Source organism: Choloepus didactylus, chromosome 15, assembly GCF_015220235.1.
Source record: "Choloepus didactylus isolate mChoDid1 chromosome 15, mChoDid1.pri, whole genome shotgun sequence".
Taxonomy (NCBI): domain Eukaryota; kingdom Metazoa; phylum Chordata; class Mammalia; order Pilosa; family Megalonychidae; genus Choloepus; species Choloepus didactylus.
In genome coordinates this window covers 29,198,348-29,225,871 of record NC_051321.1, presented here as the reverse complement: position 1 = coordinate 29,225,871, position 27,524 = coordinate 29,198,348, and the positions used below count along the sequence as shown (strand labels likewise).

General features: G+C 38.3%; 1 protein-coding gene and 1 non-coding gene across 4 annotated transcripts in view; one reads left to right on the top strand and one right to left on the bottom strand.

Annotated features, from left to right (window-relative positions):
- CFAP43 (cilia and flagella associated protein 43) overlaps positions 1-27,524 on the bottom strand; it is a 115,131-nt gene that overhangs the window by 63,276 nt on the left and 24,331 nt on the right. For 2 of the 3 annotated variants that reach the window (XM_037804838.1, XM_037804837.1), the window contains 5 exons: positions 25,862-26,021; positions 22,298-22,365; positions 20,424-20,555; positions 2,354-2,470; positions 1,064-1,144 (listed from right to left, as the gene is read on the bottom strand). In XM_037804838.1, coding sequence (XP_037660766.1) covers positions 1,064-1,144; positions 2,354-2,470; positions 20,424-20,555; positions 22,298-22,365; positions 25,862-26,021 — 558 coding nt within the window. Of the gene's footprint in view, positions 1-1,063; positions 1,145-2,353; positions 2,471-20,423; positions 20,556-22,297; positions 22,366-25,861; positions 26,022-26,548; positions 26,676-27,524 lie in introns of those variants that run through there. The other variant, XM_037804839.1, reaches the window with a different exon arrangement.
- Positions 4,764-4,870, top strand: LOC119511012. The gene has a single exon (XR_005212104.1). It is a non-coding gene; the product is annotated as a U6 spliceosomal RNA (small nuclear RNA).

The window sequence follows — 27,524 nt, the reverse complement described above, 5'->3', positions numbered from 1 at the left end:
TATATATATGTGTGTGTGTGTATATATATATATGTGTGTATATATGTATATGTTGATTCAGTGGGAGACTCAGCAGGCCATGGAGGGTTTACAACACCACCAGACTGCACCAAGGCCTCCAAGAACATTGTAGTTACAGAAAGAACCAGATTACTACTATTCTTCCCTCTCATAAATACCTCTGGTGGTTTTATTTTCAGTCATAAAAACTTGTAAAGGATTCAAACAATGAATAAGGATATAAAATAAATCCCTCTCTGTCACATACACACACCAGATGAACTAAAGGCATAGTACAGAGACAGAGAGAAAAACAAATTCCTTGGTAATATCATTTGAGCTGCTGGATTGAGCCACCTCTGAGGACATTTCTGTATTTTAGGGTTAATTGAACCAATAACCCCCACTTTTAATATATGTAGCTTTTTTGGTTTAAGCTGATTGGATCAGCAATTTTCTTTTTCATTTCTAATTGTCCCTTTGCAGTTAGGTTAGGCCATTTAACTAGTTAAGGCCAAGGGTATCTATCACTTCTGAGCCTAAGCACTTAATTGTTGATTCAAAATTCTCCAGGACTCTCTTCCCTTGTCATGGCACTGAAGAAGCCATGGCTTCTGAATTCTATAGATAGATAGATAGATAGATAGATAGATAGATAGGCAGATAGATAGATAGATACAGATTTATATATATAATAGCTTTAAGTTGGTGGAACTTCCATCATCCTGACTCCCCAAGAGACTGTCTGAAGCGGAGACCCTTGATAACCCATGATGAATTTATAGCATGAGTGTGATATAAGCCACTAGGATTTTGGAACTGACTGCTGCTACAGGAAAACTTATCCTTTCCTATACCTCCATATAGTAAGCTGCATTCCAACCTATGGGCTGTGGAATATACTTTACACTACACACAGGACTTATTCTAAATCTATAAGGAGAAAACACAATAAGGTTTCTGTAACAAGAATTTCCACAGATTATCATAAGGCAAATATGAAAAGGTAGATTGGATTAGAATTCAACATTTTTTAAAAAATCCCCTGATTAGGCATCCTTACCGGGGTATTAAGATAAATCCTGCCAACACAAGAACCATCCTCCAACAACCAAACACAAACTTCTCCTGAACCTGTGAGTGTCTGTAAAAATAAAGAAGAATACAACTCTCAGTGGAAAAGACCCTTTTATGAAAGCTTGTCCTAAATCCCTTTATAATACATCAGTCACTTTATGGGTTATATAGAATTACTTTACAATTTCAATATTAATATTTCTTATTTGAGCAAATATTAACTATTATCTTTATTACAATTTAAGTAATAACTGAATAAATTTAATAGTAACAATTATGATTAGAAAAGTGAAATGAAGATTCTTCTGTGCACATATTTGAGATAAAAGTTACTTGGAAATTCATGGGATTATTGCCTTGTGAATAAGCCCGGAGATAGGAAAGTACAGAGCACTAATTTTTAAATAACTTTTATCCTTTTACAAGATCAAGACTGAAAGCACCTTAAAGTAAATGGAATGTGAGAAAATTTAAATTGTGTTTTTTTGGATACTAAGGAGGAGATAAGATGAAAATCTGGGTCAGATGTCTAATTTCTAAACATGAAAATCTTGTGTGTCGTTTTTACTGAATTGAGACAACCATGAGATGACATAATTCTTACCAGAGAACATCTGAAAGAAAAATCATATAATCAGAATCTCAAAATTGGAAGAGACCTTAAATGTCACCTATTCCATAGCCTGTGTATCATTTTATTTGCCAGAACCCCCAAATCTTTATGGATTTGTTGATAAATCATGAAAAGTGAAATATGTTTCTTGAGATGAATAAAAGTGAACAATAGAACACTGGGAAAGAAGTATATAGTTTCTAAATGTAGAGGGTGCTTTTTTTCTTCTTAGTAGACTGAATTCATGTTTTATGCAAAGCAACCATTTAATTTTCATCCTTAGGTGGGGCTGTGTCTCTCTAGAAAGGGGTAAATACTAATAGTTTACTGAGGGTTGATGACTTATTAGCAATGAATGTGCTTAAAGGACTGGCTTATAGAGTTTGGGTAGTGATAAAAATAGGATGGCTCCTAAAATCTCAATTGCTTTGGTCATTTTCAGAAGACAATAAATATTATGAAGTTATGATATGGTGTCATTCTAACTGAGGAGTAGATTCAATGATGGAAGTGGTTGACATCTCTGCTACAACCTTCAAGGAAACTTTCTGCCTCCTATTTGCACATGGACTTCTAAAGTTATCCAGTTATATATGGAAAGGGATTTAAATCTTGAAACATTGCATTTTAAATCTTACAGTGAAACAATAAAGCATTCCTTACCATGAAGTATTTGTTTCCAGGTGTGATGAAGTCAATTGCCTTGAAGTTCCCATCACAAGCATCTAGGACTTTCTCAAAGGTTGGCTCCTCACCAAAAGTGTAAATAAATACAGATCCCTGTAAAATATATAAAAAAAAAAAGAAAAGAAAAAGAAACAATGCAGTTGTTGGATGTGCAGTTCAACAAATATTAAATGCCCATTGTGAGCAAAGCACTGTGTGGGAATAGGTGATGGGAAATCAGAGATCAACTCAGTAAAGCCTGACCTTGATCTTGGGGAGCTTGAAATCACGTTGCTCCTTTTGTTTGCTTATTGACTGATTCATTAATTTGTCTATTCATCGTTCAAAATAATCAACAACCGGACTTTCTTCTCTCTTCAAATCCTGCTATTTGTTTTTAAAATTTTAAAACATACCAAAACATTTTTCCTTCATTTCAAAAATAATGTCGATTTATATAGAAAATTTCAAAAATGTGGAAAACCAGAAAAGTTGTTAAAATGAACTAAATCCTACCATATGCTATACACCATGGTAGGCATTAATCAAAACTTTTAAACAAGACTTTGTAGAAAGTGAGGAGGTGTGGCCAAAGCTGTCATTTTACAAATTATTTGTCAGACTCAGCTCCCAAATTCATCTCTTAAAAAAGCCTCCTTCCCTGTAAACTATGGTGTCTTTGCCAAGTGGTCTAATGATACGGCTATTCCACCAGCGATAAGAAGTCTGCTTTCAACTGCTCACAAGTTCCTCAAGTTTACTTGATGTAGCCATGAACACTTTTTGTTCTTATTTATCAAAAAAAAAAAATACATCTCTGTGGAGTTCAAAGTTCGGTAGTTATCTACTAATTTTACCTTTCATTCATTCTTTCAACAAATATTAAGTGGATACATTGTGCCAAGAATGTTCAGGATGCTGGGGCTACATCGGAGAACAAAATGGACAAAAATTCGCTGGCTTCATGGAGCTTACATTCCACTGGGGGATTAAGGCAATAAATAAGATATAGAAATAAAACATGTTGTAAGTTAAATAGTGATAATTGTAGAAATAAAAAAAAAAAATAAAGCAGGGAAGGAAAATATGCTGTGGAAAAGTCCGAGGGTAAAACTTGGAGCTGGGTATCCAATAAAGGCTCAAGTTATAAAGTAACTTCAGAAAAAAAGACTTGAAGGAAATGAGAAAGGGATCCATGCAGATTCTGGGGGAAGAGTGTTCCGGGCAGAAGGAACAGCCAGTGCAAAGACTCTGAGGCAGGGACATGCCTCATGTGTTCAAGGAAACAGCATGATGGCCAGCGTGGCCAACACAGAGTAACAAGAGGCAGAGCAGTGGGAGGCAAGGCCAGGGCGGGAGAATGGATCCCGCACCATGAAAGGCCTTGTAAAGCATAATAAGGATTATGGCTTTTACCTGGAATGACATGGAAAATTACCAGAGGGCTCTAACATTCCCTGAAATGCTCTGCTCACTTAGGCTGCTGAACTAAGGATGCATTGTTTATTCTAACATGTATGTTAAAATCTCCCATTAAGATTGTGGCTTTGTTTCTCTTTGTCGATGTATTAAGTTCTGCTTTATATATTTTGAGCTAAATTATTAGGTAGGGGTGTGTGTGTGTGTGTGTGTGTGTGTGTGTCTGTGTGTGTGTCTGTGTGTGTGTGTGTCTGTGTATTCCCCCACCCCCCACCCCCAGATAGGGACCTAGATATTTCAGGACTACTGTTGGTTAGGGCTTGGCATACTGTGGCCATTTGGGATATCTGCCTGCAGCTTGCATGAGAGTGACTTCCAGGATAGCCTCTCAACTTTATTTGAAATCTCTTTGCCACTATAACCTTATTTTGTTTAGGTACATATATTTTAAATGTTTATATCTTCCTAGTGAATTGAATCTATTATTATTCTGAGATTAGTCCATTTATCTTTAGTAATGATTTTTCACCTTAAAGTCTATTTTTTTCTAATATTAATATATCTCCACTAGCTTTCTTTTCATTAGTATTTGCATGGTACATCTTTTTCCATCTTTTTACTTTCAATCTTACTATACTTATGATTTAGATGTGCCACATAGCTGGGTTTTGCTTTTTTTATTCAGATGGCAATCTTTACCTTTTAACTAGATAATTTATTTGTGTATACTTATTGTAGTTACTAATATGCTTGAGTTTAAATGTAACATTTAAATTTGTGCTTTCTATTGGTCTCACTTGTTTTGTGTTTTCTTTTTGTCTCTCATCTTGTTTGGGGTTGATATCTTTTTTTAACATTTCACTTTCCCCTTGTATAGTTTGGAAGTTTTGTTTACTGTTTTGTTTTGTTTTGTTTTGTTTTCTGTTAGTGGTTACCTTAGAAGGTACAATATGTATACTTAACTTATCAAAGTCAAAAGTTACTTATGGTGCTCGCTTCGGCAGCACATATACTAAAATTGGAACGATACAGAGAAGATTAGCATGGCCCCTGTGCAAGGATGACACGCAAATTCGTGAAGCGTTCCATATTTTTTCCCCAATTAAAAGATATAGATTCGCAGAATGGATCAAAAAAAATGAACCATCAATATGTTGCATACAAGAGACTCATCTTAGACACAGGGACACAAAGAAACTGAAAGTGAAAGGATGGAAAAAAAGATTTCATGCAAGCTACAGCCAAAAGAAAGCAGGTGTAGCAATATTAATCTCAGATAAAATAGACTTTAAATGCAGGGATGTTTTGAGAGACAAAGGAGGCCACTACATACTAATAAAAGGGGCAATTCAACAAGAAGAAATATCAATCGTAAATGTCTATGCACCCAATCAAGGTGCCACAAAATACATGAGACAAACACTGGCAAAACTAAAGGAAGCAATTGATGTTTCCACAATAATTGTGGGAGACTTCAACACATCACTCTCTCCTATAGATAGATCAACCAGACAGAGGACCAATAAGGAAATTGAAAACCTAAACAATCTGATAAATGAATTAGATTTAACAGACATATACAGAACATTACATCCCAAATCACCAGGATACACATACTTTTCTAGTGCTCACGGAACTTTCTCCAGAATAGATCATATGCTGGGACATAAAACAAGCCTTAGTAAATTTAAAAAGATTGAAATTATTCAAAGCACATTCTCTGACCACAATGGAATACAATTAGAAGTCAATAACCATCAGAGACTTAGAAAATTCACAAATACCTGGGGGTTAAACAACACACTCCTAAACAATCAGTGGGTTAAAGAAGAAATAGCAAGAGAAATTGGTAAATATATAGAGACGAATGAAAATGAGAACACAACATACCAAAATCTATGGGATGCAGCAAAAGCAGTGCTGAGGGGGAAATTTATAGCACTAAACGCATATATTAAAAAGGAAGAAAGAGCCAAAATCAAAGAACTAATGGATCAACTGAAGAAGCTAGAAAATGAACAGCAAACCAATCCCAAACCAAGTAGAAGAAAAGAAATAACAAGGATTAAAGCAGAAATAAACGACATAGAGAACAAAAAAACAATAGAGAGGATAAATATCACCAAAAGTTGGTTCTTTGAGAAGATCAACAAGATTGACAAGCCCCTAGCTAGACTGACAAAATCAAAAAGAGAGAAGACCCATATAAACAAAATAATGAATGAAAAAGGTGACATAACTGCAGATCCTGAAGAAATTAAAAAAATTATAAGAGGATACTATGAACAACTGTATGGCATCAAACTGGATAATGTAGAGGAAATGGACAATTTCCTGGAAACATATGAACAACCTAGACTGACCAGAGAAGAAATAGAAGACCTCAACCAACCCATCACAAGCAAAGAGATCCAATCAGTCATCAAAAATCTTCCCACAAATAAATGCCCAGGGCCAGATGGCTTCACAGGGGAATTCTACCAAACTTTCCAGAAAGAACTGACACCAATCTTACTCAAACTCTTTCAAAACATTGAAGAAAATGGAGCACTACCTAACTCATTTTATGAAGCTAACATCAACCTAATACCAAAACCAGGCAAAGATGCTACAAAAAAGGAAAACTACCGGCCAATCTCCCTAATGAATATAGATGCAAAAATCCTCAACAAAATACTTGCAAATCGAATCCAAAGACACATTAAAAAAATCATACACCATGACCAAGTGGGGTTCATTCCAGGCATGCAAGGATGGTTCAACATAAGAAAATCAATCAATGTATTACAACACATTAACAATTCGAAAGGGAAAAATCAAATGATCATCTCAATAGATGCTGAAAAATCATTTGACAAAATCCAACATCCGTTTTTGATAAAAACACTTCAAAAGGTAGGAATTGAAGGAAACTTCCTCAATATGATAAAGAGCATATATGAGAGGCGGAGAAAGATGGCAGACTGGTGAGCTGTAAGTTTTAGTTACTCTTCCAGGAAAGTAGGTAAAAAGCCAGGAACTGCATGGACTGGACACCACAGAGCAATCTGACTTTGGGCATACTTCATACAACACTCGTGGAAACGTGGAACTGCTGAGATCAGCGAAATCTGTGAGTTTTTGCGGCCAGGGGACCCGCGCCCCTCCCTGCCAGGCTCAGTCCCGTGGGAGGAGGGGCTGTCAGCTCCAGGAAGGAGAAGGGAGAAGTGCAGTGGCTGTTCTTATCGGAAACTCATTCTACTGATTCAAACTCCAACCATAGATAGACTGAGACCAGACACCAGAGACTCTGAGAGCAGCCAGCCCAGCAGAGAGGAGACAGGCATAGAAAAAAAACAACACGAAAAACTCCAAAATAAAAGCGGAAGATTTTTGGAGTTCTGGTGAACATAGAAGGGGGAAGGGCAGAGCTCAAGCCTGAGCTCAGGCCCTGAGGCGCATATGCAAATCCCAAAGAAAAGCTGATCTCTCTGCCCTGTGGACCTTTCCTTAATGACCCTGGTTGCTTCGTCTATTAGCATTTCAATAACCCATTAGATCTCTGAGGAGGGCCGTTTTTTTTTTTTTTTTTTTTTTTTAAATCCTTTTTTCTTTTTCTAAAACAAGTACTCTAAGAAGCCCAATACAGAAAGCTTCAAAGAATTGCAATTTGGGCACGTCAAGTCAAGAGCAGAACTAAGAGAGCTCTGAGACAAAAGGCAATAATCCAGTGGCTGAGAAAATTCAATAAACAACACAACTTCCCAAGAAAAGGGGGGTGTCCGCTCACAGCCACTATCCTGGTGGACAGGAAACACTCCTGCCCATCGCCAGCCCCATAGCCCAGAGCTGCCCCAGACAACCCAGTGTGACGGAAGTGCTTCAAATAACAGGCACACACCACAAAACTGGGCGTGGACATTAGCCTTCCCTGCAACCTCAGCTGAATGTCCCAGAACTGGGAAGGTGGAGCAGTGTGAATTAACAAAGCCCCATTCAGCCATCATTTGAGCAGACTGGGAGCCTCCCTACACAGCCCAGCAGCCCAGAACTGCCCTGGGGGGACGGCACTCACCTGTGACATAGCACAGTCATCCCTCAACAGAGGACCCGGGGTGCACAGCCTGGAAGAGGGGCCCACTTGCAAGTCTCAGGAGCCATACGCCAATACCAAAGACTTGTGGGTCAGTGGCAGAGACAAACTGTGGCAGGACTGAACTGAAGGATTAGACTATTGCAGCACATTTAAAACTCTAGGATCATCAGGGAGATTTGATTGTTAGGGCCACCCCCCCTCCCCGACTGCCCAGAAACACGCCCCACATACAGGGCAGGCAACACCAACTACACACGCAAGCTTGGTACACCAATTGGGCCCCACAAGACTCACTCCCCCACTCACCAAAAAGGCTAAGCAGGGGAGAACTGGCTTGTGGAGAACAGGTGGCTCGTGCATGCCACCTGCTGGTTAGTTAGAGAAAGTGTACTCCACGAAGCTGTAGATCTGATAAATTAGAGATAAGGACTTCAGTAGGTCTACAAACCCTAAAAGAACCCTATCAAATTCAGCAAATGCCACGAGGCCAAAAACAACAGAAAATTATAAAGCATATGAAAAAACCAGACGATATGGATAACCCAAGCCCAAGCACCCAAATCAGAAGACCAGAAGACACACAGCACCTAGAGCAGCTACTCAAAGAACTAAAGATGAACAATGAGACCATGGTACGGGATATGAAGGAAATCAAGAAGACCCTAGAAGAGCATAAAGAAGACATTGCAAGACTAAATAAAAAAATGGATGATCTTATGGAAATTAAAGAAACTGTTGACCAAATTAAAAAGATTCTGGACACTCATAGTACAAGACTAGAGGAAGTTGAACAACAAATCAGTGACCTGGAAGATGACAGAATGGAAAATGAAAGCATAAAAGAAAGAATGGGGAAAAAAATTGAAAAAATCGAAATGGACCTCAGGGATATGATAGATAATATGAAACGTCCAAATATAAGACTCATTGGTGTCCCAGAAGGGGAAGAAAAGGGTAAAGGTCTAGGAAGAGTATTCAAGAAATTGTTGGGGAAAACTTCCCAAATCTTCTAAACAACATAAATACACAAATCATAAATGCTCAGCGAACTCCAAATAGAATAAATCCAAAAAAACCCACTCTGAGACATATACTGATCACACTGTCAAACATAGAAGAGAAGGAGCAAGTTCTGAAAGCAGCAAGAGAAAAGCAATTCACCACATACAAAGGAAACAGCATAAGACTAAGTAGTGACTACTCAGCAGCCACCATGGAGGCGAGAAGGCAGTGGCACGATATATTTAAAATTCTGAGTGAGAGGAATTTCCAGCCAAGAATACTCTATCCAGCAAAGCTCTCCTTCAAATTTGAGGGAGAGCTTAAATTTTTCACAGACAAAGAAATGCTGAGAGAATTTGCTAACAAGAGACCTGCCCTACTGGAGATACTAAAGGGAGCCCTACAGACAGAGAAACAAAGACAGGACAGAGAGACTTGGAGAAAGGTTCAGTACTAAAGAGATTCGGTATGGGTACAATAAAGGATATTAATAGAGAGAGGGAAAAATATGGCAAACATAAACCAAAGGATAAGATGGCCGATTCAAGAAATGCCTTCACGGTTTTAACGTTCAATGTAAATGGATTAAACTCCCCAATTAAAAGATATAGATTCGCAGAATGGATCAAAAAAAATGAACCATCAATATGTTGCATACAAGAGACTCATCTTAGACACAGGGACACAAAGAAACTGAAAGTGAAAGGATGGAAAAAAATATTTCATGCAAGCTACAGCCAAAAGAAAGCAGGTGTAGCAATATTAATCTCAGATAAAATAGACTTCAAATGCAGGGATGTTTTGAGAGACAAAGAAGGCCACTACATACTAATAAAAGGGGCAATTCAGCAAGAAGAAATAACAATCGTAAATGTCTATGCACCCAATCAAGGTGCCACAAAATACATGAGAGAAACACTGGCAAAACTAAAGGAAGCAATTGATGTTTCCACAATAATTGTGGGAGACTTCAACACATCACTCTCTCCTATAGATAGATCAACCAGACAGAAGACCAATAAGGAAATTGAAAACCTAAACAATCTGATAAATGAATTAGATTTAACAGACATCTACAGGACATTACATCCCAAATCACCAGGATACACATACTTTTCTAGTGCTCACGGAACTTTCTCCAGAATAGATCATATGCTGGGACATAAAACAAGCCTCAATAAATTTAAAAAGATTGAAATTATTCAAAGCACATTCTCTGACCACAATGGAATACAATTAGAAGTCAATAACCATCAGAGACTTAGAAAATTCACAAATACCTGGAGGTTAAACAACACACTCCTAAACAATCAGTGGGTTAAAGAAGAAATAGCAAGAGAAATTGCTAAATATATAGAGACGAATGAAAATGAGAACACAACATACCAAAACCTATGGGATGCAGCAAAAGCAGTGCTAAGGGGGAAATTTATAGCACTAAACGCATATATTAAAAAGGAAGAAAGAGCCAAAATCAAAGAACTAATGGATCAACTGAAGAAGCTAGAAAATGAACAGCAAACCAATCCCAAACCAAGTAGAAGAAAAGAAATAACAAGGATTAAAGCAGACATAAATGACATAGAGAACAAAAAAACAACAGAGAGGATAAATATCACCAAAAGTTGGTTCTTTGAGAAGATCAACAAGATTGACAAGCCTCTAGCTAGACTGACAAAAACAAAAAGAGAGAAGACCCATATAAACAAAATAATGAATGAAAAAGGTGACATAACTGCAGATCCTGAAGAAATTAAAAAAATTATAAGAGGATATTATGAACAACTGTATGGCAACAAACTGGATAACATAGAAGAAATGGACAATTTCCTGGAAACATATGAACAACCTAGACTGACCAGAGAAGAAATAGAAGACCTCAACCAACCCATCACAAGCAAAGAGATCCAATCAGTCATCAAAAATCTTCCCACAAATAAATGCCCAGGGCCAGATGGCTTCACAGGGGAATTCTACCAAACTTTCCAGAAAGAACTGACACCAATCTTACTCAAACTCTTTCAAAACATTGAAAAAAATGGAACACTACCTAACTCATTTTATGAAGCTAACATCAATCTAATATCAAAACCAGGCAAAGATGCTACAAAAAAGGAAAACTACCGGCCAATCTCCCTAAAGAATATAGATGCAAAAATCCTCAACAAAATACTTGCAAATCGAATCCAAAGACACATTAAAAAAATCATACACCATGACCAAGTGGGGTTCATTCCAGGCATGCAAGGATGGTTCAACATAAGAAAAACAATCAATGTATTACAACACATTAACAAGTCAAAAGGGAAAAATCAATTGATCATTGCAATAGATACTGAAAAAGCATTTGACAAAATCCAACATCCCTTTTTGATAAAAACACTTCAAAAGGTAGGAATTGAAGGAAACTTCCTCAACATGATAAAGAGCATATATGAAAAACCCACAGCCAGCATAGTACTCAATGGTGAGAGACTGAAAGCCTTCCCTCTAAGATCAGGAACAAGACAAGGATGCCCGCTGTCACCACTGTTATTCAACATTGTGCTGGAAGTGCTAGCCAGGGCAATCCGGCAAGACAAAGAAATAAAAGGCATCCAAATTGGAAAAGAAGAAGTAAAACTGTCATTGTTTGCAGATGATATGATCTTATATCTAGAAAACCCTGAGAAATCAACGATACACCTACTAGAGCTAATAAACAAATTTAGCAAAGTAGCGGGATACAAGATTAATGCACATAAGTCAGTAATGTTTCTATATGCTAGAAATGAACAAACTGAAGAGACACTCAAGAAAAAGATACCATTTTCAATAGCAACTAAAAAATCAAGTACCTAGGAATAAACTTAACCAAAGATGTAAAAGACCTATACAAAGAAAACTACATAACTCTACTAAAAGAAATAGAAGGGGACCTTAAAAGATGGAAAAATATTCCATGTTCATGGATAGGAAGGCTAAATATCATTAAGATGTCAATTCTACCCAAACTCATCTACAGATTCAATGCAATCCCAATCAAAATTCCAACAACCTACTTTGCAGACTTGGAAAAGCTAGTTATCAAATTTATTTGGAAAGGGAAGATGCCTCGAATTGCTAAAGACACTCTAAAAAAGAAAAACGAAGTGGGAGGACTTACACTCCCTGACTTTGAAGCTTATTATAAAGCCACAGTTGCCAAAACAGCATGGTACTGGCACAAAGATAGACATATAGATCAATGGAATCGAATTGAGAATTCAGACATAGACCCTGAGATCTATGGCCAACTGATCTTTGATAAGGCCCCCAAAGCCACCGAACTGAGCCATAATGGTCTTTTCAACAAATGGGGCTGGGAGAGTTGGATATCCATATCCAAAAGAATGAAAGAGGACCCCTACCTCACACCCTACACAAAAATTAACTCAAAATGGACCAAAGATCTCAATATAAAAGAAAGTACCATAAAACTCCTAGAAGATAATGTAGGAAAACATCTTCAAGACCTTGTATTAGGAGGCCACTTCCTAGACTTTACACCCAAAGCACAAGCAACAAAAGAGAAAATAGATAAATGGGAACTCCTCAAGCTTAGAAGTTTCTGCACCTCAAAGGAATTTCTCAAAAAGGTAAAGAGGCAGCCAACTCAATGGGAAAAAATTTTTGGAAACCATGTATCTGACAAAAGACTGATATCTTGCATATACAAAGAAATCCTACAACTCAATGACAATAGTACAGACGGCCCAATTATAAAATGGGCAAAAGATATGAAAAGACAGTTCTCTGAAGAGGAAATACAAATGGCCAAGAAACACATGAAAAAATGTTCAGCTTCACTAGCTATTAGAGAGATGCAAATTAAGACCACAATGAGATACCATCTAACACCGGTTAGAATGGCTGCCATTAAACAAACAGGAAACTACAAATGCTGGAGGGGATGTGGAGAAATTGGAACACTTATTCATTGTTGGTGGGACTGTATAATGGTTCAGCCACTCTGGAAGTCAGTCTGGCAGTTCCTTAGAAAACTAGATATAGAGCTACCATTCGATCCAGCGATTGCACTTCTCGGTATATACCCGGAAGATCGGAAAGCAGTGACACGAACAGATATCTGCACGCCAATGTTCATAGCAGCATTATTCACAATTGCCAAGAGATGGAAACAACCCAAATGTCCTTCAACAGATGAGTGGATAAATAAAATGTGGTATATACACACGATGGAATACTACGCGGCAGTAAGAAGGAACGATCTGGTGAAACATATGACAACATGGATGAACCTTGAAGACATAATGCTGAGCGAAATAAGCCAGGCACAAAAAGAGAAATATTATATGCTACCACTAATGTGAACTTTGAAAAATGTAAAACAAATGGTTTATAATGTAGAATGTAGGGGAACTAGCAGTAGAGAGCAATTAAGGAAGGGGGAACAATAATCCAAGAAGAACAGATAAGCTATTTAACGTTCTGGGGATGCCCAGAAATGACTATGGTCTGTTAATTTCTGATGGATGTAGTAGGAACAAGTTCACTGAAATGTTGCTATATTATGTAACTTTCTTGGGGTAAAGTAGGAACATGTTGGAAGTTAAGCAGTTATCTTAGGTTAGTTGTCTTTTTCTTACTCCCTTGTTATGGTCTCTTTGAAATGTTCTTTTATTGTATGTTTGTTTTCTTTTTAACTTTTTTTTTCATACAGTTGTTTTAAAAAAGAAGGGAAAGTTAAAAAAAAAAAGAAAAAAGACAAACAAGGAAAAAAAAAAAAAGATGTAGTGCCCCCTTGAGGAGCCTGTGGAGAATGCAGGGGTATTCGCCTACCCCACCTCCATGGTTGCTAACAAGACCACAGACATAGGGGACTGGTGGTTTGATGGGTTGAGCCCTCTACCATAAGTTTTACCCTTGGGAAGACGGTTGCTGCAAAGGAGAGGCTAGGCCTCCCTATATTTGTGCCTAAGAGTCTCCTCCTGAATGCCTCTTTGTTGCTCAGATGTGGCCCTCTCTCTCTGGCTAAGCCAACTTGAAAGGTGAAATCACTGCCCTCCCCCCTACGTGGGACCAGACACCCAGGGGTGTGAATCTCCCTGGCAACGTGGAATATGACTCCCGGAGAGGAATGTAGACCCGGCATCGTGGGATGGAGAACATCTTCTTGACCAAAAGGGGGATGTGAAAGGAAATGAAATAAGCTTCAGTGGCAGAGAGATTCCAAAACGAGCCGAGAGATCACTCTGGTGGGCACTCTTACGCACACTTAAGACAACCCTTTTTAGGTTCTAAAGAATTGGGGTAGCTGGTGGTGGATACCTGAAACTATTAAACTACAACCCAGAACCCATGAATCTCGAAGACAGTTGTATAAAAATGTAGCTTATGAGGGGTGACAATGGGATTGGGAATGCCATAAGGACCAAACTCCACTTTGTCTAGTTTATGGATGGATGTGTAGAAAAGTAGGGGAAGGAAACAAACAGAGAAAGGTACCCAGTGTTCTTTTTTACTTCAATTGCTCTTTTTCACTCTAATTATTATTCTTGTTATTTTTGTGTGTGGGCTAATGAAGGTGTCAGGGATTGATTTAGGTGATGAATGTACAACTATGTAATGGTACTGTAAACAATCGAAAGTACAATTTGTTTTGTATGACTGCGTGGTATGTGAATATATCTCAATAAAATGATGATTAAAAAAAAAAAAACAAAAAAAAAACAAAAACCTCAACTGAAAGAAATAGCCTTTCATCAGAATTGTATTCAGTAATCCATTCTTTTGTGAAAATAAAATTTCTTCTTGAATTAAATCAGAACAGCAGAGAGCCATTCCTGACCATGAATTATCTCTTCTCTATAGAATTACTACCTTGAGGGTCACTATAAGAAATGGCTCTGATGAAACTCATTGTTGTGTTTACTATAAAGGAGATTTGTCCGTTAAATTCACAATGTCTACTATAGGACCAGAATTTTCTGTCAGATGTAAGTATCAGGAAAAGTAAACAGTATTTATCCTGTAGATTCTGTTTGTTTGATCTTCAGGGCATTGAATTGACCAGTTTTCTCCTTTAACAGTGTCTGCTAGAAAGCTTAGACTGAGGTTTGTGACTTGCTTTCTTGAAATATATAGGTCCTATTTTATATTTTGTGCCTCCAAAACTTTCTTACTCCTTTTTCCCCCCTCAGATAGTTTCAATGTATTTTTTTTGTTTTATTTGTGCTTGTAAGTAGATTTTAATCCAGTCTCAAGGAAGATAGTGGTATGAGTACAGTAAGAAGGGGAAGATGGAGTAGGAAAGAAGGAAAGAAAGGTGGTTTCTATGATATGTGAAATAACATAATAGAAACATGAGAGAAAAAGGAATCTGCCTTTACTTAACTTACAGTATAGTACGGATAAATGATGCATAGAAAAACCATAATATTAAAGAGAAACAGTAAAAAAAAAAAAAAAAAAAAAAGAGCATATATGAAAAGCCCACAGCCAGCATAGTACTCAATGGTGAGAGACTGAAAGCCTTCCCTCTAAGATCAGGAACAAGACAAGGATGTCCGCTGTCACCACTGTTATTCAACATTGTGCTGGAAGTGCTAGCCAGGGCAATCCGGCAAGACAAAGAAATAAAAGGCATCCAAATTGGAAAAGAAGAAGTAAAACTGTCATTGTTTGCAGATGATATGATCTTATATCTGGAAAACCCTGAGAAATTGATGATACAGCTACTAGAGCTAATAAACAAATTTAGCAAAGTAGCGGGATACAAGATTAATGCGCATAAGTTGGTAATGTTTCTATATGCCAGAAATGAACAAACTGAAGAGACACTCAAGAAAAAGATACCATTTTCAATAGCAACTAAAAAAATCAAGTACCTAGGAATAAACTTAACCAAAGATGTAAAAGACCTATACAAAGAAAAGTACGTAACTCTACTAAAAGAAATAGAAGTGGACCTTAAAAGATGGAAAAATATTCCATGTTCATGGATAGGAAGGCTAAATGTCATTAAGATGTCAATTCTACCCAAACTCATCTACAGATTCAATGCAATCCCAATCAAAATTCCAACAACCTACTTTGCAGACTTGGAAAAGCTAGTTATCAAATTTATTTGGAAAGGGAAGGTGCCTCGAATTGCTAAAGACACTCTAAAAAAGAAAAACGAAGTGGGAGGACTTACACTCCCTGACTTTGAAGCTTATTATAAAGCCACAGTTGTCAAAACAGCATGGTACTGGCACAAAGATAGACATATAGATCAATGGAATCAAATTGAGAATTCAGAGATAGACCCTCAGATCTATGGCCGACTGATCTTTGATAAGGCCCCCAAAGTCACTGAACTGAATCATAATGGTCTCTTCAACAAATGGGGCTGGGAGAGTTGGATATCCATATCCAAAAGAATGAAAGAGGACCCCTACCTCACACCCTACACAAAAATTAACTCAAAATGGATGAAAGATCTCAATATAAAAGAAAGTACCATAAAACTCCTAGAAGATAATGTAGGAAAACATCTTCAAGACCTTGTATTAGGCGGCCACTTCCTAGACTTTACACCCAAAGCACAAGCAACAAAAGAAAAAATAGATAAATGGGAACTCCTCAAGCTTAGAAGTTTCTGCACCTCAAAGGAATTTCTCAAAAAGGTAAAGAGGCAGCCAACTCAATGGGAAAAAATTTTTGGAAACCATGTATCTGACAAAAGACTGATATCTTGCATATACAAAGAAATCCTACAACTCAATGACAATAGTACAGACGGCCCAATTATAAAATGGGCAAAAGATATGAAAAGACAGTTCTCTGAAGAGGAAATACAAATGGCCAAGAAACACATGAAAAAATGTTCAGCTTCACTAGCTATTAGAGAGATGCAAATTAAGACCACAATGAGATACCATCTAACACCGATTAGAGTGGCTGCCATTAAACAAACAGGAAACTACAAATGCTGGAGGGGATGTGGAGAAATTGGAAGTCTTATTCATTGTTGGTGGGACTGTATAATGGTTCAGCCACTCTGGAAGTCAGTCTGGCAGTTCCTTAGAAAACTAGAAATAAAGTTACCATTCTATCCAGCGATTGCACTTCTCGGTATATACCCGGAAGATCGGAAAGCAGTGACACGAACAGATATCTGCACGCCAATGTTCATAGCAGCATTATTCACAATTGCCAAGAGATGGAAACAACCCAAATGTCCTTCAACAGATGAGTGGATAAATAAAATGTGGTATATACACACAATGGAATACTACACGGCAGTAAGAAGGAACGACCTCGTGAAACATATGACAACATGGATGAACCTTGAAGACATAATGCTGAGCGAAATAAGCCAGGCACGGAAAGAGAAATAGTATATGCTACCACTAATGTGAACTTTGAAAAATGTAAAACAAATGGTTTATAATGTAGAATGTAGGGGAACTAGCAGTAGAGAGCAATTAAGGAAGGGGGAACAGTAATCCAAGAAGAACAGATATGCTATTTAACGTTCTGGGGATGCCCAGGAATGATTATGGTCTGTTAATTTCTGATGGATATAGTAGGAACAAGTTCAGAGAAATGTTGCTATATTATTTAACTTTCTTGGGGTAAAGTAGGAACAGGTTGGAAGTAAAGCAGTTATCTTAGGTTAGTTGTCTTTTTCTTACTCCCTTGTTGTGGTCTCTTTGAAATGTTCTTTTATTGTATGTTTTTCTTTTTTGTTTTTTTGGTTTTTTTTTGGTTTTTTTTTCCGTACAGTTGATTTAAAAAGGAAGAAAAGGTTAAAAAAAGGAAGAAGGGAAAGAAAGGAAAAAAATATGTATTGCCCCCTTGAGGAGCCTGTGGAGAATGCAGGGTTATTGGCCTACCCCACCTCAATGGTTGCTAACATGACCACAGACATAGGGAACTGGTGGTTTGATGGGTTGAGCCCTCTACCGTAGGTTTTACCCTTGGGAAGACAGTTGCTGCAAAGGAGAGGCTAGGCCTCCCTATATTTGTGCCTAAGAGCCTCCTCCTGAATGCCTCTTTGTTGCTCAGATGTGGCCCTCTCTCTCTAGCTAAGCCAACTTGAAAGGTGAAATCACTGCCCTGTCCCCCTACGTGGGATCAGACACCCAGGGGAGTGAATCTCCCTGGCAACGTGCAATATGACTCCCGGGGAGGAATGTAGACCTGGCATCGTGGGACGGAGAACATTTTCTTGACCAAAAGGGGGATGTGAAAGGAAATGAAATAAGCTTCAGTAGCAGAGAGATTCCAAAAGGAGCTGAGAGGTCACTCTGGTGGGCACTCTTACGCACACTTTAGACAACCCTTTTTAGGTTCTAAAGAATTGGGGTAGCTGGTGGTGGATACCTGAAACTATCAAACTACAACCCAGAACCCATGAATCTCGAAGACAATTGTAAACAAATGTAGCTTATGAGGGGTGACAATGGGATTGGGAAAACCATAAGGACCACACTCCCCTTTGTCTAGTTTATGGATGGATGAGTAGAAAAATAGGGGAAGGAAACAAACATACAAACAGACAAAGGTACCCAGTGTTCTTTTTTTGCTTCAATTGCTCTTTTTTACTTTAATTATTATTCTTGTTATTTTTGTGTGTGTGCTAATGAAGGTGTCAGGGATTGATTTAGGTGATGAATGTACAACTACGTAATGGTACTGTGAACAATCGAATGTACGATTTGTTTTGTATGACTGCATGGTATGTGAATATATCTCAATAAAATGAAGATTAAAAAAAAAAGTTACTTATCACGTGTTTTCTACTCCTGGAAAATACGAGAACCTCGGAACCCATTAATTCCATTTGCCTTCACCTCTCCTCCCACCTGACTTCTATTATTGTTGTCTGGGATTTTAATTCAATGTTATTTTTAAACCCAACTTGACTTTTTCTTTCTTTTTGCCATTTTTTACAGTCAGTTGTCATTTACATTTCTCCATATATTTACTCTTGCCCTTCATTCTTCTTTATCACAGACCTCCCACCTGGGATTACTTTCCTTATGCCTGAGGCACATTCTTTAGAATTTTCTTTAGTGAGTGTCTGATAAAGTCTCAGTTTATGGGTGTCTAAAAATGTCTTTTTTCATATCCATGCTTAGAAGATATTTTCACTGGGTATATGAAATAATATGAATTATTTTCTTTACATCAGGGGTCAGCAAACATTTTCTTTAAAGGGTCAGGTAGTAAATAGTTTAGGCTTTACAGGCCTTATGGTCTCTGCCACAACTACTCACTTTTGCTGCGGTAGCACGAAAGCAGCCATAGACAATACATAAATGAATGAACACGGCTATGCTCCAGTAAAACTTTATTTACCAAAACAAGCAGCAGGTTGAATTTGGCTCACAGGTTACAATTTACCAACCCTTGCACTACAATGAAGCTATCATGCCACTAGTTTTTATTTACATTATTGCCACAGAGAAGTCAGCTGTTAGTCTAATTGAAATTCCTCTGAAGGATCTGTCTGTTTTCTCTGATTACTGTTAAGATTTTCTTTGTCTAAGTGTGGATACATTTTTAGTTGTCCAGGTTGGGATTCACTATATCTCTTGAACCTATAAATTCATGGCTTTAATCTGTTCTGGAAAATTCCCAATCATTATCTCTAAGTATTACCTCTGATCCATTCTCTATCTCTTCACTTTCTGGGACTCCTATCAAACATACGTTAGACCTTTTCACTGTTTCCTTCATGCCTCTTACCCTCCCTTCTGCATGCCTCTCTGGGCTGCATTTTGGATAACTTCTTCTGACTTATCTTCCAGTGCACTAATTCTCTCATTGGCCATGTCCAATCTCCTGTCAGACATGTTTCTTGCATTTCCACTTTGTTATATTGCTGAACCTGTTGTAAACCTAACATCTTGATGTAAACTAATGCTAAAACTACCTTTGAGGGTCATCTCATTAATTAGGAGTCTTCCTAACAGTATAGGTGCCATGGATGTTTATTTTTACCCTCCACTTACTCCCCTCCCCAAATCTGTATTTTTCTTAGAGAAGCACTCATGACTCCAATTTCAGTCCATGTTTGGGTGGACTGGCCACCCTGGGCATGTGGCTCAGACCTGGCCAATCAGAGCTCAGAATCCCTTTAGCCAAGTGACTGACACAGACCCACATCAGTCCCATAAGTCTAAGTTCTAGGATATTTGTTCCAGTTTGTGTTTTCCCACCCAAGTCACTGAAAGAGTAGAAATATAAGCTAAAGATGTAGGAGGCTCTCTTGGTACCACAGTTGGAGACTCTGTCTGGCAATGGAGCCAGCAGACAGGAAACAGGGCCAAGAGATGGCAAGGAAATAAGGCCCAGTGGTAGCATGGGAACCCATGGATTCAGATTCACTCCTCACCCTACCAGTTACATGCACAAAAACAAACTGACAAGTAAACAAAAACTCCTTTGTCATGTAGGCCTTTTAAGCTGAGTATTTTTTCATTTGCAACCTAAAGAGTGCCCCTTAGCAGGCTATCATCATACATCACATTGTTCCCTTTCGTTCCTGTCATGTAATCATGATAATATTAACTGAAAAGAGATCAACATCTGGCATACCTTCTCTGTTTGAATCAGCAACATTCTGTAATTAGGAGAGAATGTCATATGTTCCACAGGCTCTTCAACATTAATAAAGTTATCTACTTTGTAACTTGAATCTTTAATAAGAAAAGAATATACCAAGCCATCCTAGACACCAAAAACAATGAGATAAATGCAGAAAATCAGTCTTAGTCAATGCATAGTATACTTTCTTTATCAGACAGGCCAAGGCTTATAGATTACCATCCTCTGTTTATTTTTTGGAATTGTCTCTTGTGCTTACACTATCTAGAATGTCTGCCCTCTCACCTTTATTTAGGCAACTTTTAACCGTGTTCCATGGTCAAGCTTCAGTTTTATCTATTTCATGACACATTTTTTCAACCACTTAAAATTTTCCTGATCTCTCCTTTATTTGAAACTTCTCTGACATCTATCTTCTGTACCATATGTTTCACTATACAGGAGATGGGGCAAATGAGGCAGCATTTGCTGTGTGACACTAGCCCTAATGTATCATTCTTTAGTATTACTATGTGCATTTCTTATCTCCCCAAATCATCCAAGGATAGGAAGAATCCTTTTATTTCCTTTGCATCCTCCTTTCCATTTTCTCATACATTGCTAGAAATATAGCAGGTACCCAACAAAAATGGGGTTGGTTGATTGATTAGTTGGTTGGTTGTAAACAGATTTAGGTTAATTTAATCTCAAGAGGAAACTGAATTATTTTTACAATAGTGAAGAGAAGTTGAGCCGTTTCATCCATAATTTGTAGATGAGACCCCCTTTTGACTAGGAGCAGGCGTTTGTGAATTGGCTGGGTTCAGATGCTTTCAGCCTGGGGAACAAAATTTCCAAGTTTCTCTCTCCAAGCCCATCATCATTCCTCGTCACTCACTAGAGCAGACGCTGTAATCATTCCTTTAAACTAGGTTAAAACAAACACCAAGGGTGGGCTTGAAGACTAAATGCTGGAGAGAGGAGGCTCAGTCCTTGGCAAGAATGTGGGGAGGGATCATGGGCTGAGAGTAGGTATATGGGCTCCAGATTCCTTCTCTTTGGTGGAGTTACACCTCTCACCCTGACGTCATGGCCCGGCTGTCCTCAAGGTTCTGCAGATGTGATCTGTGGCAATGGAACAGGCAAAGCTAACAGTGGACTTGAGGCAGCTACGAACAAACCTGTGATTTTAGTGTAGGTCTGCTCCAAACCTTATCATATTTACTGAGGTTTTATAGTGTAATACATAAGTGCATAGACTTTTGAGTGTGACACACCTGGGTTCAAATCCTAGCCCCTCTACGTATCTGCTGATGAACTCTGTGAGGCTTGGCTCCTTCACCTGTATAAGGGGGATGTCAATAGTTTCTACTTGATAGGGTTGTTGTGAGGACAAATAAGATTATACAAGTAAAGAAAGCACTTACACGGTGCCTGGCACAAAGTAAGCACCAAGTAAATGGAGGCTATTAATACAAATCTTAATATGAACAACAACAACATGATACGTGTAAGCTAAACAGGTACTTATAAGCTAAATGGGTTCTAAACTCATGCCTGACAACCTAATACAATAAGTGAATAGATGGGCCTGGAATTGGATAACAGATATTAGGTGTTTCCAGGGTATATTTTTTAACTCTGTTTTTGTTAATTTGCAATAAGATAGGTATATGCTAGTTCATCACACAGTTCACTCTACTTTTACATATATTTGAAATTCTTCATAACAAAAAGTTTTTAATAGCATCAAAATAGGGGACAATTTTAAATAATATTCTGTCAGAACCAAACATCCCAAAATACGGCTTATAAGAGAAAATGGCAGCAAGAGGAAATTGTGTATTTTCTTTAAAGCAATTAAGTTCGAAGAAAAAATACATTACAATTCCAGAAGCAAGCACGCCTCCTTTCTGATAAACCATGGTGACTGGAGTGATAAGATTTCCTCTGGCTTTTGAAAAAGAAAACAAAGTAAAGTGGATGACAGATAATTAAAAATACAATATAAAGTAATCTCACTTGCTGTCATAGTGGTATTCATTTCTTTGTAATCATTCTTTCTAAAAATTAACTTGATATCAGAATATTAGCTATGATGCCTCCCAAACAATGAATAATAAAAGCTGCTGAACCATGTTACTGATTAATTGTGTTTAAGTTCTGTATAATCAGTTCCGTGTAACTAACATTGTATAATTATATATTTACTATAATTATTTTAGTAGGAGAGCATTGCCTGGGGTTTTAAGAGCCCCCACTGAAATTCCAAAAGTATTACCAAGCTTATACTTAAGATTTGTGCATTTTATGGTATGTAAAATATACTTCAATAAATAAAACACAGTGGATAAAAAGGAAGTAAAAGTTCTAAAAGAATATTTGTTAGTGACAAAATACTGTCCTTGTAGGAAAAAAAAAACCAAAACTAAAGCACATTCAAGAACTACAAAATAAAAGGCTCAGGTGGCATCCATCAAATTATTTGTTTACTGTGTACTATGTGCCTGGCATTTTGTTAGATGCTAAGAAGGATATCGCTCTTTCCTGCTATTCACTTTCCAACAATGGTTTCTTTTCTGATCTGTCACTATCACCCAGGTGCTTGTGGCTTACAGCCTTCCACTTATAGGAACTTCCTTTTATGAACTGTAGCTGAATTAATCTCTTCAAGCATAATTCTAGCTGGGGTACATCTTCATTTGAAAGTTTTTGATGTCTGTTCACTGTGAGCTGAATTACATACCCCACCACACCCTTACAACACTCGATGCTCCAGACAAACCGGACCACTTCTTATTACTCTTTTCTTATCCAAAAATTCTACTTACCATGCTTCCCATCCCTCCCCCATCTCTGCCTATGGACCTATCCTTCAGGGGCCAATTCAAACATCACCTTTGAAATGGCTCAACTTGGCACGTTTTCCTATTTGAATCGCGATAGCACTTTGTGAAATTCTCCCTTAATGAAATCATCTTTATCTCCCCAGCAGTAATGATTTCTCTACCTGTCTTAGTTTCTCTAATAAAATTTAAGTCCCTTGAGAGTAGAGATTATGAGACTATGTATTTGCCATCTCTATAAACTTTGAGGGACCTTGCATAGTGTCTTCCACATTGTAGAGGTGAAATAAATATTTATTTAAAGTTATTCATAATATACCATGAAAGTCATAAGAAATAGTATGCAGGAAGGAAATAGTGACCAATACAAGACTACATTTAATTAAACCCTAAATCGCATAAAACATATTGGAAGTAATATAGGAGTTTGGAAAAGAGAAACATTTTTATTAATTCACTTCATAAACACATATTAGCAATCTCTGAGATTAGCTTGGGAGCCAAGGATGGGCAACACATAGTTCCTGTGCTAATGACTAGTGGGGAAGGCAGACATGCGCATGAGCAATTAGAGTAGCACAGTACAAAAAAATCCCCTGGAACCCCAGAAGAGACAACTAATCATGCCTGAAGGTTGGGGCAAGGACAGAGAAGCCTACACAGAAGAAAATTTTACCAGGTAGAAAGGAAGAGAAGGGCATTCCAAACAAAGGAAAATACAAGTACCAGGCAGAATTCAAAGAGAGCACAGGAATACTGTAATGAGAAATTCTAAAAGCCTCATGTGGGAGGAGCGGAAGCTGAAAAGGAAAGCCGGAACAAAGGCTTACATTTTAGAGAACTAATCCGAGGGCGGAGGGCATTGTGGATGCTAGATCAGACAGGGGAGCAAGCTTGGAGAGTTTGGGTAACAGTAAAGGGAAGCTCTGTATTTTCTGCATGATTTTTCTGTAAACCTATAACTTCTCTTTTAAAACAAAAGGTATTAGAAGTGAAATTGATAAAATAACACTATGAAAAATATTTAATAAAAATAAAAATTAAGTTCAAAACAAAAGAGTAAAAGAAAATGAACGGTAGAAATTTGGTGGAAACACAAATGTAGACTAGACAATGAGAGGAATATACTCAACAGATGGAGGAGCATTTGGGTGCCAATCTAGTTTAAATCTAAGATGCACAATAGACCAAGCATCTATCAGAACAAATTCAGAAAAAAAGAGGCCCTTAAGGAAAGAAAAGAAATCCCCATTTCAGAGAAATAACCAAATAATATGGTCAAACAAGTAAAGAAGGGGGAGTATATGTTTGCTCTTACCAGTTGTACTAGAAGTTTCTGAAATTTGATGTTTAAAATTTTTTCAAATCCAAAGACCATGAAGAAAATTAAAAATCAATTTAAAAAAGAGCAAAGGGAAGTGGTAAGAGGGTGTGGAGTAGGAAATTCAAACCTGATACCCTCAGTTTTATGGGTGAAATGTGAGGTAAGGAGTGAGAGGAAATAGATGAGGGACACCACAGCTTGCTAAGGGAGGTGGTGTTTGAACCGGGCAGTGGGTGGTAGCGGGGTGTTTGGAGAGGTGAAGTGGTAAGAGAATGGGCTAGGAAGCATGTCTGTGGAATGGTGGGAAGAAATGACTTGGCTAGATCAGAGAACTCATAGTGGGGAATAATAGGAAATAATTGGAGTAGAGGGGATCAGATTATGGAGGGTCTTGAAATCATGGCAGAGCAGTAGTTGAGTTGCATGTGTGAAAATGATCTTCAAATGGTCTTCATGAGCTGCCTGGTTTGGACCCAATATAGATTAGGTCAATGAAGACAATCCTAAGGTTGCTGCAGAAATCAAGGTGTGGAATAACAGGGCAATTGGAATGAGGAGTGCACTAGAGAGGTGTGGAGAGCTTGCACTGGCAGGGCTCCCTTCTCAAGGGGTCTCCACCTAGCCCCCACCGCTCCTGTGACTTAGGTGCAACCCCAGCCACAGTTGACTGGACAGGAATGAGCACCAGACCCAGGGAGAATGGATCAGATTCTCTTTAAAATTCTCATCAAGCCACACAACAGTGATTTTTAAGATGGCAGTTGGACTTAAAATGAGAGGGTCATCACAGAGAGAGGGAATGAGGTGGGTGGGGAGCAGGAAAGGGCAAGACTAGCTAAAAAAGCAGAACAGGCATATGTGTAGGAAAAAAACGCAGCGTAAGAGCTAAGCACTTGGACTTCAAGGTCATATTGCCAGCTCCACTATTTACAAGTCATGTCAATTTGGGTAAGTTTCTTAACCTCTCAATCCCTCCAATCCCTCATCTGTGCTGTAGAAATAAAAATAGCATCTCCTTTTAATGTTGCTTTAAAGATTACATGAAATATGCACATAAAGTGATAGCAGAAGGCCTAGAACAGAGTGACAACCAGTAAGCATTAGCAAGCTAGAAGGGGTGTCCACAGGACTTGGTTACTATCTAGAAGATGAAGGAGGAGAGAAATCACAGATGTCTCTAAGAAAGGGAAAAATAGGGAAAAGAACTTGCATTTTTAGGTGCATGCACTACAACATGCGTGGCTACCTTTCTGGGAATATGAAGCAGAGCAGTTTCTCACCCAGTGATGGAGCTTCTTCTGTCTTATTAAGCACAGTCACCTTCAGGGTGTCTCCATTAATCATTAAAAGATAACCCTCTTCACAGCCAACGTAGAGGTCACTTGTCGGAGTCCAGCAGTGCATAGTCGGATGAAGCAAAGGACATAGATCATCTTTTGGCTTCAGAGAAAGATTAAAATCTTTGTGTTAAGATAACAATCATGGCTTAAGAGCCAGAGAAATACCAATCAAAACAATTGCCAAGCAAGAAACAAATTAATATGGAAATATATAAATTTATCGGTCCCAGCATTTGCCAAGAGCTAAGTCTACACCTCCCTCCTCCATCCATTTCTCTCTCCACAGTTTAATTCACTAAGGAAAAGCAAGGTGTATCTAGAAGAAATGGATGTATCTAGAAAAAATGCTATTATGGGTTGAATTGTGTCATCTGCTCCCCCAGCCCACCACAAAGATAAGCTGACGTCCCCTGCCCCCAGCACCTCAGGATGTGACCTTCTTTGGAAATTGGGTCTTTGCAGGTCTAATGCAGTACATTGAGATGAGGTCATACTGCAGTAGGGTAGGCCCGTAAGGACTAGTGTCCATAGAAGAAGAGGGGAGGCCCAGAGACAGAGAAGACAGCCAAGGCAGCTGGAGGCAGAGAGTGGGTGGGTTCTCCCAGGCCAAGGAACACCTGAGCCCACCAGAAGCTGGCAGAGGCAAAGAAGGGTCCTCCCTTGGAGTCTTGGAGAGAGCACGGCCCTGCCAGTATCTCTGTTTTAGACCTCTTCCCTCCAGAACGGTGAGAGAATAAATTTCTGTTGTTTTAGGCCACACGGTTTGGGGTGATCTGTTATGACAGTTCCAGGAAACTAGTAACAGGGACTGAAAACAATGTGGGCCAGGAGTCTAAGGCAATTTTTTTTCTGTGACAGTCCGGCTAGTAAATATTTTAGGCTTTGTGGGCCACAGAGGTCTCTTGTCATGCATTCTCCTTCTCCTTCTTTCTTCATAACTCTTTTAAAATGCAAAAACCATCCTTAGCTTGGGATCATAAAAAATAGGTCATAGTTTTTGATCCATGCTTCAGGCAACAATACCTCAGTGTCGTGCCCCCTGCAGAGGCCGCTACCCCTTGGCCAGCATAGAGCAGTCCTCCCTGTAAACCTGGGAGCCCTGCTCGCCGTCCTGGAGGTCAGAGTGGCTGTGACAGCTATTTTGAGTGCGTGCTCTCCCACCCCCCCAGCACTGATTAATTTAACATTCAGAATTCAGGATCCCATAATATGGCACTCTTGCCTTTCTATTTGAACTAGTCAAACACACTAGCTTACTTTTATTTATTTATTTTTGTTTTGTTTTGAGATTTGTTTAGTACTACCTAAGCTTTCCATTATGCTATACTATTATCTAGAATTGTACCAACTACAACATAATGTCTTTGTTTTCTTTAGGCGTTCTTAAACCCATAGACACAGAAAATATTTTTAATAAGCTATTGGGTAAATTACCAGAATTCCTAACTTCTTTCAGAACATCATGTTTCTTTCATTCATTCATCTAACAAATATTTATGGACATTTGCTACATTTCAGGCACTGTTCTAGGCTAGGGATGTAGCAGTGAACAAAGCAGAAAAAATTTGCTGCCCTCATGGAGCTTACATCCTGGTGAGGGGAA